The sequence below is a fragment of the Panthera uncia genome, chromosome B4 (genome assembly GCF_023721935.1).
Source record: "Panthera uncia isolate 11264 chromosome B4, Puncia_PCG_1.0, whole genome shotgun sequence".
NCBI lineage: Eukaryota > Metazoa > Chordata > Mammalia > Carnivora > Felidae > Panthera > Panthera uncia.
The window spans coordinates 74,385,004-74,399,078 of record NC_064809.1 but is presented as its reverse complement, the minus strand read 5'-3'; the positions used below and the strand labels follow the sequence as shown (position 1 = coordinate 74,399,078).

General features: G+C 52.8%; 1 protein-coding gene across 6 annotated transcripts in view; it reads left to right on the top strand.

Annotated features, from left to right (window-relative positions):
• The window catches only part of FMNL3 (formin like 3), a 53,797-nt gene that overhangs the window by 36,430 nt on the left and 3,292 nt on the right, over window positions 1–14,075 (top strand). For 3 of the 6 annotated variants that reach the window (XM_049625411.1, XM_049625410.1, XM_049625416.1), the window contains 18 exons: window positions 613–696; window positions 3,448–3,600; window positions 4,819–4,927; window positions 5,150–5,226; window positions 5,578–5,671; window positions 6,919–6,993; window positions 7,699–7,809; window positions 8,125–8,274; window positions 8,677–8,778; window positions 10,067–10,346; window positions 10,819–10,887; window positions 10,979–11,103; window positions 11,303–11,505; window positions 12,253–12,487; window positions 12,658–12,726; window positions 12,831–12,911; window positions 13,001–13,130; window positions 13,796–13,956. In XM_049625411.1, the coding sequence (XP_049481368.1) occupies window positions 613–696; window positions 3,448–3,600; window positions 4,819–4,927; window positions 5,150–5,226; window positions 5,578–5,671; window positions 6,919–6,993; window positions 7,699–7,809; window positions 8,125–8,274; window positions 8,677–8,778; window positions 10,067–10,346; window positions 10,819–10,887; window positions 10,979–11,103; window positions 11,303–11,505; window positions 12,253–12,487; window positions 12,658–12,726; window positions 12,831–12,911; window positions 13,001–13,130; window positions 13,796–13,956 (2,308 nt within the window). The remainder of the gene's footprint in view (window positions 1–612; window positions 697–3,447; window positions 3,601–4,818; window positions 4,928–5,149; window positions 5,227–5,577; window positions 5,672–6,918; window positions 6,994–7,698; window positions 7,810–8,124; window positions 8,275–8,676; window positions 8,779–10,066; window positions 10,347–10,818; window positions 10,888–10,978; window positions 11,104–11,302; window positions 11,506–12,252; window positions 12,488–12,657; window positions 12,727–12,830; window positions 12,912–13,000; window positions 13,131–13,795; window positions 13,957–14,075) is intronic. The other 3 variants (XM_049625415.1, XM_049625413.1, XM_049625412.1) reach the window with 2 other exon arrangements.

Sequence of the window (14,075 nt, the reverse complement as noted above, 5' to 3'; positions counted from 1 at the left end):
TATTCTGCCAAACTCACCCTAACTAAACACAGAATCCCCACATATCTCTCTTTGCTCACTATGGTCCCAAATATCTTTCCTTGAACTTGGTGGACGGCCCCTTTGGCCCACCATGTCTCTGTTCCAGATTTCTCTTTGATCCCTCCCGCCTGTCTTTTGACTGAGACTCACTGGGGACCTGTGAGATGTTATTAGGCATAGCTCTGCACAGCGGCCTGTGGTAAATGCTCTTGATAAACCTCCCCACCTCCCCATAATTCTGCCAATAAACATCAAGCAGGGACAGTGCACCCAGTGTTGTGCTAGACCTCAAGGACACAGAAAATGATTGAGTCAGGTCCCTGCCATTTAGGAGAGGATTCCTGAAAGCTTGTTTGGCTGACATGGTATTGGAAGGCCTTGTACCTTTCCCCATTCCTGGCTCCCCAACCTAGCAGAGGTCTAGGCCAGTGATGTGACCGTAGATGAGTCTGCCATGGGTTTTGAACTTCAGCATTTTCCCAGCCTGGTGCTAAGTTCCAGAGGATTCAGGAGTGGGTGTTGGGTCAGAGGCCCCTCCTCACCCTCGACTCACTTTAGCAGACCCCTCCACTATGTTTCCTTTATCTGCAGGTGGGTGCGAGAGTTTCTGAATGATGAGAACAAAGGCCTGGATGTGCTGGTGGATTACCTGTCCTTTGCCCAATGTTCTGTCATGTGAGTACCACCCTGGGGCCAGGGCTCAGGACCAACAAGGGAGGACACAGTCCCATTCTGATTTGCTTAGGAGGGGTGAGGTTGCCGTAGTGAAGATGGGAATGGAGATCCCAGGCCAAGATGAAGAGCCCAGGCAATGGTGTGGGAATGGACAGGCAGCCAAGGGGATGTCTGGGATCTGCAAAGAATGCCAGGTGGGGAACAGAAGGAGAACGATATGGAAAGGGCACTCGGGATCAGAACTCAAAGGATCCAGACTCCAGGCTGAGAGCAGTCAAAGGAAACGTCCTGGATTCTGGGAGAGATGCCTGGTGGGATTCATTCCTTTGGAAAACTGTCTTTAAGATTCTCCTTTGGGTCTCCAAATGTGAGATGCGAGAGGGTTACTCCAGGTCATTGCTTAAGGGCCCTAGGAGCAGTGGACATGACCTTTGACCCAAACTAAAAATGAAGTATTCAGGAGGCTTTTTCAAGCAGGTTGGGGGTTGGAGGTAGCCCTAAGCGAATTGGTACAGATGAGAAGGCAGCATGAGGTGGTGAAAAAAACGAGGGCTTTCAAAGTATGACAACCACAAAGCTGGTTGTGGGTCTCGGTTATGTCCTTTACTATCCATGTGACCTCAAGCATATTTACGTCCTCTTCTATAAAAGGAGATCCATGTTCCAGGGTTGTTGTAAGGTTTAGACGATAATGTGTGTAAAGCAGTTAGTGGTGTTTGGAATGTAGTAAGTCCATATTGCCCTGGCCACTTTAGTGTTAATTATGATTATTCAAGGCGGTGTAACCTACCATAATTACCTGAATATATGGAATTACAGTGGGATTACAGTGATCATTCATGTGATGACCAATAAATACTTCAGACTTCTACCCAAGACTTAAGTCAGGCCTTGGCTGACTAATCATCCCAGTTTGCCCAGGGTTTTTCCCAGTGTTAGCACCAAAAGTCCCGAGTCCTGGGAAACTCCTCAGTTCTGAGACTTGGTCCTAGCCTAGACTTTCACTTTTGTTGTTACTGTCCTTGCCCATGGCCATTCTCCTTTGTCTAGCAGATCTTCAGTCTTCTCTCTTTAGGGGTTTGAACTAATGCCTCTCCTAGGTTTGGCCTGTCACTTTTTCCAGGTCACCCCCTGTTAAAATCAAGAGTGGCCTTGTCCTCATTCCCATTCCTGCAGAACTCATGCCTCATGATCCTCCTATCCCTTTAAAAACCACTCTTTTTATAGAAAGAAATGAAAAACATTTGCTGAAGTGATTTTTTTTTTAAATTCAGAGCTTTTATAGTAAAAAGATGTAGATCATTTTTCCAAATAAGCCTATCTCATTTGAAAAGCAATCAAATCCCAGCTGCTCAAAACCAAAATACACTGGATCCTCAGTATAGTAGTGTCCACAGCAGTGCCTTTGACTCTGTTTTTGAAAGAAAGATTCAGGGCAGAGGGAAGGGGGTAGAGGGGAAAGAAAGTGTGTTTTGAGAAGGGTTGAAAGGAAAAGGGTGAAGCCGGATAGAGTTTGGGTGAAGGCATTTATTTGTAAACTGCATGTACCAGTGCTAGGGAATACTATTATTGATTGAGGGAAGCCACTGCCAAGCCACTGGCAAATTTCCCTGTCAGGGAGACTCCTCTGATGTTTACTTGAGAGCCCATCGAACATCTGATCGTCAAGACTCTGCAGCCTGCTCTGGCCCCTTTGGAATATTCAGATATCTGCAGATATCATTTCTCATTTCAGAAAGCCTTGGCCTCTGTGCCTTTGACCCTGGGGCTACACATGTCTGAGCAGAAGGTTCCTTGGGGGAAGAGCCTGTAGGAGATGCTTGTTCAGTCCTTAATGACCTACTTGGGGGAGGAGGACAGGAAAGAAGAGTGGGGCTTGTTTCTCAGATGTGGGGATTTGTAAAAGACAGTGCCCCATGGGTTTGTGACCTTAAGCTGCCCTCCTTGCCCTGGTCACACTCCCAAACTGCTGATGGTGATCACAGAAGTAGAAAGTGACAGAGAAACTGTCCCAACTCCTGTAGGCACTAAGGACCCCAGTCCACACCCTCGACCTGTGATTTCTTCCCCCAGGGAAGCTGAAGCCCAAGGAGCCTCTATACCAGAAAATCTAGAAGTCTCAAGTAGAACCACAGAAAACCCAGTCACTAAAAACCAGTGCTGGGATGGGACCATGGTACTCTTGAACATAGAGGACTGTCCCACTCTAGGTTGGCTGGGACCCCCATTCCCTTCCATTCAGACCTGCCCTCGTGAACCCAATTCAGAACCAACTGGGCCACTACAGGGCACCCCTTTGGCCGCTGCCGCTTGCCAGCCAGCAAGACCTGCAGTTGACCTGTTCCCCACCACCGTTCCACAGGGCAGCTTCTCCATGGGGAGCCACAGCTTCTCTGGGATGTCCTAAGGCCAGGAGTGCAGAAAGACTGCCAGCTCCCTGGGTCCCTTTGGGCCCAGGAAGAGGTCACTCCTGGAGTTGCCCGGCCAGTGGGGAGCAGCAGCTCACCTGCATCAGCCTTCCCATGTCCTCCGGCCCTCCTCCTGGTTGCTGCCTGTGCCTGTACTGCCCTTGTCCTGTGTTGGTGGCTCTCCTGACCAGAGTTGGGTCTCTGCTGCCCAACTCTGCTTGCTCTTCTTGCCCTCTTTGCTTTTCATTGCCCTAAAGGTCTAAGTAGGGGGAGGTGGGCTTGCCAGGGGGCTTAGCACTGAATTTCTCCTGTACGTGCGCTTGTGTGTCCTTTCCTGCTCCAGGTTTGACTTTGAGGGTCTGGAGAGTGGTGACGATGGTGCATTTGACAAGCTCCGGTCCTGGAGCAGGTCAATCGAGGACCTGCAGCCACCCAGCGCCCTGTCAGCCCCCTTCACCAACAGCCTCGCTCGCTCTGCGCGCCAGTCTGTGCTCCGGTATGTGTGCTCTCGCTCTGCCCGCCTGCCTCCCATCCTAGCCCCCAGTCCAGGTCGTGGGTGACAGCGGTGAGTGCTCATTGCTCCTCCCTCCACTCTTGCTTCCAGGCTCAGCTCTCTTGCCCTCTGCCTGCCAGTCTGTCTCTGGTCTGTCCTCTCTGTCTCCTTGATTCTGCCCAGCAATCTGTCCTGGGTAAGTACATCACCCTCGGCTGTGCCCACCCCATCTGGGGTTCCAGCTCTCCCCTCTCCGCACTCCCCTCCTAGGGGCCCCCTCCATTCCTCTTTTTCACTCTGCCCTTCCTCCCAGCCTCTTGGGCAAGACTGTCCCTCATCCAGCTCCCTGGTCTTCACTGGGTGATCAGTTCCTGCCCTCATGTCTGTTTCCCTCTGGCTCTGCTTTCTGCCCCATCAGCTGCTCCGAGACCAGCTCCCAGCCAACCTACCTGCTGCTCACCTTCCCTTCACTTCTTCCTTTAGGACTTTTCTCTCCAAGGCTGCCTTGTGTTCATTTTTTTTGCAGTATTTTAACAGACTTCCTGCCCAGAGGCAGGTGGACAGACCGGATGACTTTTCAGAGCCCCTCCTACACAGGGAGGCTTTCCTTTGGGCCCTGTGGCCCTTTCTGTGGTCTCTGTCCCTCTTGTGGCCATGCTTTTCTCCTGGTCTCCTTTGGGTTTTGTCCTTCTGACTCTGCTCATCATTCTAGTCCTGCGTGAGCAGCCACCATTTGTGCTTCCTCTTTCTTTCATGAAACATCATTGGGGCAAAGCCAGATGTAGCCCCCAGCCCTCCTATTGCCTTTGGGGTCTGCTCTGCCCTTTCCGGGACGTAGAAGTGGGATGGGAGCCAAGATGCTCCTGCCCCAGGGAATTTGTGGAAGATGCAGCGACTGGAAGGAGGAGGAGGGAAGGCAGGGATAAATGTCTCCCTGGATCCATCTGGAGGACTAGAAAAGCCTGCACATCTACTGTTGTACTTTGGAGGGCCCCTGGGCTCAGGATGGTTTGGGCACTGATTATAAAGTTGGGATCCTGGATATTTACTCACAAAGGCCTATTGCAGAGAGATGAAAACAGCTGAACACCCTGTCCCCTTCCTCCGTCCCCCACTCTCTAGGCTGTTGGGTCAAGGTCTCCTGTCCCCCTTTTGTGCTGCTGTTGTCGGGGTGATGGTGAGCGCTCCTAGACCCTTCACCAGCAGCCCCCTCTTCCCCAGGTATAGCACTCTCCCTGGGCGCAGGGCCCTGAAGAACTCCCGCCTGGTGAGCCAGAAGGATGACGTCCACGTCTGTATCCTCTGTCTCAGAGCCATCATGAACTATCAGGTAAAGGGGCAGCACTAGCCTTGGATGCCCCGCCTGTTCTGCCTCATCTGCCAAACTAGAAGAGCTAGGAGGGCACCAGCTTGTAAAAGATGATTTTGAAAAAAAGAAAGGAAAAAAAAAAAGACACATTTGCTGGCAGGCCTATAGTCCGGGAGATCCAGCCGGGATATACCTTCCTCAGCATCAAGGTTTTCCTTCCTCTGTCCTTTCCCCTTGTTATAGTATGGATTCAACCTGGTCATGTCCCACCCCCATGCTGTCAATGAGATTGCACTCAGTCTCAACAACAAGAATCCAAGGTAAGTTCCTTCACTCCCCTTTCCTCCCCACTGTGCCCAGGGCTCTGGAGATTTGGGCTCCACTTATCCCTTATAAGTCCTGCCTGGCTTTCAAGTCCTGTGGCCCTGGTCAGTGCCTTGGTTCGGCTCCCTCACTTCAGCTTAAGGAGAAGGAGTGTCCCTGGCTTCCCTCTGGTCTGCACAGCTTAGTGAGGGGCAAGACTTCCTTCCTCTGCTTCCTTTCCAAAACCCACTCCCCTCACTTCTGAGGCTGTCTCCACTCTCTGAAGGGACTCACCTAGTTGTAGAAGTGAACTGTATGGTGGCTAGGGTGGGGAGCTAGGGTGTTCATTGTTTTTCTTCATCCCTTAGGACCAAAGCCCTTGTCTTGGAGCTCTTGGCAGCCGTGTGTTTGGTGCGGGGAGGTCACGAAATCATTCTTGCTGCCTTTGACAATTTCAAAGAGGTCAGTCTCCTGCATCTCTGTGTGTGTGTGTGTGTGTGTGTGTGTGTGTGTGTGTGTGTGTTTGGTGAGGAGGTGGGGAGCCAGGTAGGTAAGCACCCTTTCCTGTGATCTCATACATCCCAGTGATTCTAACATCTTGTGCTTAGCTAAGTAGCCAGTCCCACTGCTTCTTTCTTTTCTTTTCTTTTCCTTTCCTTTTCTCTTTTCTTTTCCTGTTCTTTTTTCTTTTCTTTTTTTTTTCTTTTCTTTTCCTTGTCTTTCTTTCTTTTCTTTTCTTTTTACCAAAAACAGAACTTCAGTCTTAGCAGATCTTATGGCAGGACAGCTCCTGAATGGCCAGCTAAAGATGCCCTCATTTGAGGGCTGTAGTCCAGCAGCCCTAACCTGGCCATGCATCAGGATACCTGAAGAGCTTGTTAAACTTACAGACCCCTGGGAGGCCTGAGTACCTGTGCTTTAACAGGCTTCCCAGGTGGCTTTGAGGTGGTGAACCCACCGGTAGAACCCAAGGTAGATGTGTTTGTGGTGGGAGGAGAAGACAAGCAAGGATCTTCCTGAGTTATTGGCTGTTATTGGTGAGGGGAGAGGAAGCTCCTACTTGGAATTTCCCCAGCCTCTGGCCCTGGCTGTGAAACTCTCATCTGCTTGAACGTAGGATTCCTCGACATCCAGTTGCAGCTGCTGGCCCCACCCCTTCCTCCTCTCTGGACCTTTTCCCTAGCATCCATTGTTCAAGCCAGGAAATAGCTCTTCCTCCTAGAAGCCAGAGGCTCAGAGGAGTCTCTGGACCCCTCTTAGCACAGGGCTTTCCTGCACCCTGCCAGTCTCCTGTGTCCCTACTCGGACTTCAGCCTCCTGCCTCAGCCATGGCCTCCAACCTTCCTCCTGCCTCCCTCCTTCCTTCAATAACTGACCAACAGTGTTTCTTCTTGGCCTACCCCAGAGGCACCTAAAGTCCTGATTAATGGCACAGGCTTTACTGGGTTCCCTCAGCAAGTTGATGTGGGGATCAGGGACCCCGGGCAGATGCCAGGTCCCGGGCTTTCTTCTGCCTGACAAGTTTGTTAAACTTACGGGCTTTCTTCTAAGTGTCCCAATGGCCCCTTGCATAGAAAGAGTTGTAGTTCAGCTTAGTCTGACTGACTAACCAGTCAGTCCCTCTGCCATGATGTTCCTGGGAGCCAGGGCTCAAGGGCTTAAGTTCTGCGTGGGATAGATCTTTTCACTGAGAAAATTTCTTTGTTCAGGTATGCAAGGAGCTGCACCGCTTTGAGAAGCTGATGGAGTATTTCCGGAATGAGGATAGCAACATCGACTTCATGGTGAGGAACCGAGCCTGGGTCAGGCACATGCCCAGCAGGTCCCATGCTCCTGGAGAACGAGGCCAGGCCAACAGCATATCTTGATATTCTGTGTTGAACCTAGAAGGATTCTCTCTACTCAGTAAATGCTCCTTGTCCACTCACCTACCCTAGAGAGCTTTTAGAAACGTCAGGGCAATGTCATTTTTGTGTCTTGGGTCTACCTCCTTTGCCCCCTTTTGTGACCTTGCATGGGGTCTTTAGTTAAGTAGTGTTGTCTCAAGAAATACCTGCTGATGTACAAAGGAAATAAGTTGCATCTTCATTTCCATCTATTTCTCGTGTAATTTACTTGTCTTCATAAACTGAATATTAAGTTTGATATTTTTAAGTTAAAATACTCATTATTCCCAGAAAGACTCAATTTTTTTATTCACTCCTTTTTTTTAAGTTCGTTTACTTATTTTATGAGAGAGAGAGTGTGCATGAGTGGGGGAGGGGCAGAAAGAGAGGGAGAGAGAGAATCCCAACATGGGGCTCAATCTCACGAACTGTGAGATCTCGACCTGAGCCAAAACCAAGAGTTGGGAGCTTAACTGACTGAGCCACGCAGGTGCCCCTATTCACTCCTTTTGATTATCCACCAGATGATACTGATTCTAACACCCTGGCTCTTCCATCTCTCCTTTCCCTTCCTGCCTCTGACCCTCTGGGCTGCTTCTCCAGGTGGCATGCATGCAGTTTATCAACATCGTGGTGCACTCAGTAGAGGATATGAACTTCCGGGTCCACCTGCAGTATGAGTTTACCAAGCTGGGGCTGGAGGAGTTCCTGCAGGTGAGCTGGGCCAGAGTCCTCACAGGTGAGGAGCTGGGGGGTCAGAGGACCAGCTTAGTCACATCACAAAGGATTTTTTCTTTTACAAGAGCCTAGTCACGGATGCTCCTGGAACCCTGCCTGTCTTCTGAGGCCTGGGTCTCAGGCCCTCCTGCACAGGGCTCTCCAATTAGGCAGCTCCACTGGGTGAGAATGTGACATGGGTGCAGAGGAACTCCTTGGGTCTTATGCTCTAGAAAGTGGTCATAGAGGGTGGTAAGGACTGAGTCTCTCTCAGGAGGCTCCCCCAACTACTACTCTCTCTGTTTTTTCCAGAAGTCAAGGCACACAGAGAGTGAGAAGCTGCAGGTGCAGATCCAGGCATACCTGGACAATGTGTTTGATGTGGGAGGTTTGTTGGAGGATGCTGAGACCAAGAACGTGGCCCTGGAGAAGGTGGAGGAGCTGGAAGAACATGTTTCCCATGTAAGTAGTCTTTTTTTGCTGCCAGGACCACTGTTGAGGGAGGGGAGAGGAAGGGGACATCTCAGTTCCAGGAATCTTGACCTGACCCACTTGCCTCCAGATTGAGTCCCAGGGAAGCCTTGGAACTCAGCATGCTCTGACTCAGGCCCTGGATCATCCACAGATTCGAACACACACGGACCTCCAGGACTGGGCGTGGGGTGGCCTCAGGCTTGAGAGAGTCAGATGTGGTCTATTTCAGGTGGTCTCAGACCCTGGGCCCATAGGAGTGATGTAGGGAAGCCACTGGGCCACGCTGCCTTAGGAGTAGAGGGGTACAGGGGTCGGGCTCAGGTCCTGACTGAGATAAAAAAGTACCCAGGCTTTAGGGTCAGCGCCAAATCTACCCTTCCCATCCTGTAGCTCACGGAGAAGCTTCTGGACCTAGAGAACGAGAACATGATGCGTGTGGCAGAGCTAGAGAAGCAGCTGCTGCAGCGGGAAAAGGAACTAGAGAGCATCAAGGTACCAAGTAATCTGGAGAAGGCAGTCTCTGACGGGTACTGGGTGCCAGGGCCTGGGGGGATCTGGCTTTTCTTTCTCTCTCCTTCTCCCTTCCTTCCTTCCTTTCTTTTTTCTTTCTTTTTGATATTTTTCCTATCAATTTATTTTTTATCTCTTTGCTCTTTCATATAGCTAGCTGCATCCTATTATATGAAGTGCATCTGACAATTGTAATTTTTTTAAATTATTTTTTTGATGTTTATTTATTTTTGAGATCGAAAGACACAGAGTGCCAGCAGGGTGGGGCAGAGAGAGAGGGAGACACAGAATGTGAAGCAGGCTCCAGGCTCTGAGCTGTCAGCACAGAACCTGATGTGGGGCTCGAACTCACAAACTGTGAGATCATGACCTGAGCCGAAGTCGGACGCTCAACTGACTGAGCCACCCAGGCACCCCTGAAAATTGTGGTTTTTTTATTTGGCGTTTCTTTCTTGAGATTTTCGTGTCTTTGAAAATCCAGATCTTGATTCACACTTGAGGCATTCACATGAGGGTGGGCTGATGATTTCACCCTAATTTTTAGTTGGAGAGGGAAACTGAATCCAAAGTGGGCCAGACACACACAGAGGAGGGTGGGAGCAGGTGGGGCCCTGTGTGATGAGAGGGCCGAGTAGCCCATGTGCTAGCCACCAGGTATCCTAAGTCAGGAGACCAGAGGCTTAGCATATTTAAGCACTTCTCTGCCCCTCACCTCACCTGTTGTTACAGAGTCATGCCCCAACCTACCTTTTCTTCCAGAGGGATACGATTATATTGGTTCTACTGAGCTTGGTCAACATCTGCCAAGCCCCTGCTAAGAGTCCAAAGTGCTGTCCTGGGGAATGCGGAGGATACAGAGATGGCTAGGGCAGGCTCTTGTCCACAGGGGGCTGCCACCAGAGTGGTTCTACAAGGCCAAGTACAATGAGAGCAGTATCGAGGAACAGAGTGCTGAGGGCAGTGTGGCAGGAGGCTAGAGGTGGGCCCGGGAGGTTTACATAGGAGCAGCTTCTGACCCAGGCCTTGAGGAACCAGCAAGACTAAGGCTGGGTCCGGGAGGAAGCGCACTGGAAGGTGCCACCTGGGCCAACGGCTCTTCTGCTCATCTCTTGTTCTGTGGAACAGCCTCCCCAGCCCCCACCTGGGTTTCCGCTGCTCTCTGCCTCTGGGCACCCTCCCAGAGACCCTAGCTGAGAGACCTGGGTAGGGGCAATGACTGCTGCCTGTGCCTTCCACTTATGCTTTCCTTAATGGTGCTGTCTCCCGATAGGAGACTTATGAGAACACGAGCCACCAGGTACACACCCTGAGGCGGCTCATTAAAGAGAAGGAGGAGGCCTTCCAGCGCAGATGCCACTTAGAGCCCGGGGCCCGGGGCCTGGAGTCAGTGGGCAGTGAGGCCCTGGCCCGGGTAGGCCCTGCAGAGCTGAGTGAGGGCATGCTGCCCTCCGACCTGGACCTTCTGGCTCCAGCCCCACCACCTGAGGAGTCCCTGCCTCTGCCTCCACCACCAGCTCCTCCCCTGCCCCCTCCACCACCCCCATTACCAGGTGAGGAGAACCCTAGGAGTCCTGAAGGTCTGAAGGGCAGCCTCATCTTGGGGCCAGACCAAAACCTGGGCCCATAGTGCCTCCCTTAGGGAGAAGCCGGGGATGTGGGTAGAAGGACGTGAAGTCAGGTGGGGGAGGGTTGAGGGAGGGCAAGAATCTGAGGGAGGCTCAAGTTACTGGGCAGGGGGTGTCCAAGGGTGGACGTGGGTCTGTTTTAAGGATTATGAAGGTGTTGCTCCTGATTCCTCTGTGGAAAGCCAAAGAGAGGGCTTAGACCAGAGCAGAAGACAGGGAGCCAGAGGCTAGTGAGACCTGCCCTACCAGAGTTAGGACCCCTGGGAGCCAGAGGGGCAGGGAGTTCACGCATCCTCTTTCCCCAAGAGGCTTTGAAGACAGGTTGGGCAGCACTGGGGAGGGCGTCTCTAAAGAGGCTTTTGGACCGTGGGTCACTGTGGCATTTGTTTTCCCCCAGACAAGTGTCCCCCAGCCCCACCTCTCCCTGGCGCTGCTCCCTCTGTGGTGTTGACAGTAGGCCTGTCAGGTGAGTGTCCCCAGGACTCTGGGCAGGGCTAGTGGGGAGGGAGACAAGAGTGTCCTTGGCCCCAGCCTCACTGAACCTCCTTCCAAATTAGCCATTCGTATCAAGAAACCTATCAAGACCAAGTTCCGGCTGCCTGTCTTCAACTGGACAGCACTGAAACCCAACCAGATCAGCGGCACTGTCTTCAGTGAACTTGATGATGAGAAGATCTTGGAGGTAGCAGGGCCTGGAGCCCTCAGGGGTGGGGTTGAGGGCTGGGGACTAGATCATGCTGTTAGCCAGATCTCCTGGCCTTAGAAACACCCTTAGAATCAGGCCTCCGTGAACCAGAGCTGAATGGACACTGGGCGTGCTGCCAGGGGCCCTTTAGTAGAATGAGGTGACCACATTGTCCCTTCTTGTCCACTCCTGCCAGGATCTGGACCTGGACAAATTTGAAGAACTGTTCAAGACGAAAGCCCAGGGCCCTGCCCTTGATCTCATCTGCTCTAAGAACAAGACAGCGCAAAAGGCCGCCAGCAAGGTGACCCTGTTGGAAGCCAATCGTGCCAAGAACCTAGCCATCACCCTACGCAAGGCTGGCCGCTCGGCCGAGGAGATCTGCAGAGCCATCCACACGTGAGGCTCCCACTGACCTCGCCCTGGTCCCCAGCCAGTTGGCAATCCAGTTCTCCACCTACTATCCTGGCTTTCCCTGGATTCCAGGGCGTCGACAGAAGTGTCTCCCGTCCTTCAGTCATTCACTGGCTTGGCCAGAACTTAGTATATTTGTGCTGTGTGCCAGGCACCGTGTGAGGTGCTGGGCATTCAGCGCAAACCTTCACTCAAGTTGCTGCCAGTCTAGGCAGAACAGTTCAATAGCGTGGGTGATAACCACCTAGGTGGCAGAGGTACAGGCAGCTTTGGGGGAACAGGGCAGGCCAGGTAGCTGAGCTTGGTGATTCAGGAAGGCTTCCCAGAGGAGGTGAGGAAGTATAGGAAGTCCATTTCAGTGCCTGGAGGGAGAAGCTTGGTGCCCTAGGTACTGAAAATTGACCATGACTTCAGCATAGGAAGGGAGTTGAAGAGACAGGGTAGAGACAGGTGGGCAGAAGTCTTGCAGGCTGAGCCTCATAAGCCACACTCAGGTATTAAGATTTCTCCCTAAGGGTAGAGGGAGGGCGCTGAGGGGTTTTAAACCAGGCCATGGACTGTTCACCTAGGATGTTACTCACGCACTGATAGATGAGGCAATAGGCCCTCTAGGCCTCTGGCTGCATCCTGCTCACCGACCCCACCGGCAGTCCCTCTAGGAGCTGGAGAAAAAAGGGATGATGGGTAATGGGCAAATGCAAGACCTGAACTAAACTCCTTCCTCCTGCACAGGTTTGACCTACAGACCCTACCAGTGGACTTCGTGGAGTGCCTGATGCGCTTCCTGCCCACAGAGGCTGAGGTGAAGCTTCTGCGGCAATACGAGCGGGAGCGGCAGCCCCTGGAGGAGCTGGCGGCCGAGGACCGCTTCATGCTGCTCTTCAGCAAGGTGGAGCGGCTAACCCAGAGGATGGCTGGCATGGCCTTCCTGGGCAACTTCCAAGACAACCTGCAGATGCTCACACCGGTATATCCTCTGGCCCAGTCGGGGTCATCTGCGGCTACCCCTCCACCTGCCAGTCCCCTCCCCTGCCCTGTCAGTCCGTCCCCACCAGCCCCTCTCAGACTTTGCCCCCCCCCCCCCCCCCCCCCCCCCCCCCCGGCCTAGGCTCACGCAGCTCTTCATCTTCCTTCCAGCAACTCAATGCCATCATTGCAGCCTCTGCCTCTGTCAAGTCCTCACAGAAGCTGAAGCAGATGTTGGAGGTGAGGAGATGTTGTGGATGCAGGCACCGGTGGGCCTGGGGCCTGGGTGGAGGAAGGAGCCCGCGGGGCATGGCCTGACCTCCTCTCATGCATCTTTTGGATAGATCATACTTGCACTAGGGAACTACATGAACAGCAGCAAGCGAGGAGCTGTGTATGGCTTCAAGCTCCAGAGCCTGGATCTGGTAAGATGGTGGGGACAACCCAGGGCCAGGAAGCCTGAGGAGCCATGGTGCTCAGCCCTCTCTCACCACCCTCTGCCCCCCTCTCTCAGCTGCTGGATACCAAGTCCACTGACAGGAAGATGACACTGCTGCATTTCATCGCATTGACAGTGAAGGAGAAGTACCCAGACCTGGCCAACTTCTGGCATGAGCTACACTTTGTGGAGAAGGCTGCAGCAGGTAAGGGGAGCTTGGCCCAGCGAGCCTGCTCTCGTGTCTAGGCCAGGACAATCCCAGGAAGCTTAGGAGAGGGAACGCTTGGGTCCTTTGTTTCTGGCCTTTGTTATCTCCCTTCTGGCCACTTCAAAGCTTTCCGCTGGGGCCATGGGTAGGGGCCACCCCCAAGGGAGCCTTTCTGCAGGCACCCGCCTAGCCCAGCCCTTCCCATTTGGGTGCCATGGGAGTAGGCAGAGGAAGGCAGAGGTGGCTCTTCATTCCCAGCTCCCTCGTGCTGGCCCTGGAGACTGCATTTTCTCCATTTATAGAAAAACTATAAAGCCCCACAGACATAAGGCAGCTGTCATTTCTGCCCCACTCATGAAAACTGAGGTGGGCTTGAGGCAGCTCCATCTTGGAGACCAGCAGTCTCTCTGGCTTGCTTTCCTGTGCTGCCTTGCTCTTTGGGGTCATGAGCTCATAGCCCCCATTCCTTTTCCTTGCCTGTGAGAGCCCTGGTAGCTGGGTGTGCCCTTCTAACCTGGAAGCAGAGGCAGGAGAACCTGCTTGCTGCAGGGTGTAGGGTGGGGGTCGGGGGGTTGCGTGGACAGAGTTCTGTGTAGCCCTGGGCTGGGAGATGGGCATGTTGGCCCCTGGGTAGGCCTCAGCCCAGGCTCTGGTGACCACAGTGTCCCTGGAGAACGTGCTGCTAGATGTGAAGGAGCTGGGCCGTGGCATGGAGCTGATTCGGCGGGAGTGCAGCATACATGACAACAGTGTCCTTCGGAACTTCCTCAGCACCAACGAAGGCAAATTGGACAAGCTCCAGCGTGATGCCAAGACGGCTGAGGTGGGCAAAAGGTGGAGGCGGGTGGGAGCGGCCAGGGCGGAGGCACTGTGTCCCTCCAGGTGAACTTTGTTCTGGTTCTCGAACCAAAGAACTTTTACCACACAGTTGGGTGTCTGTAT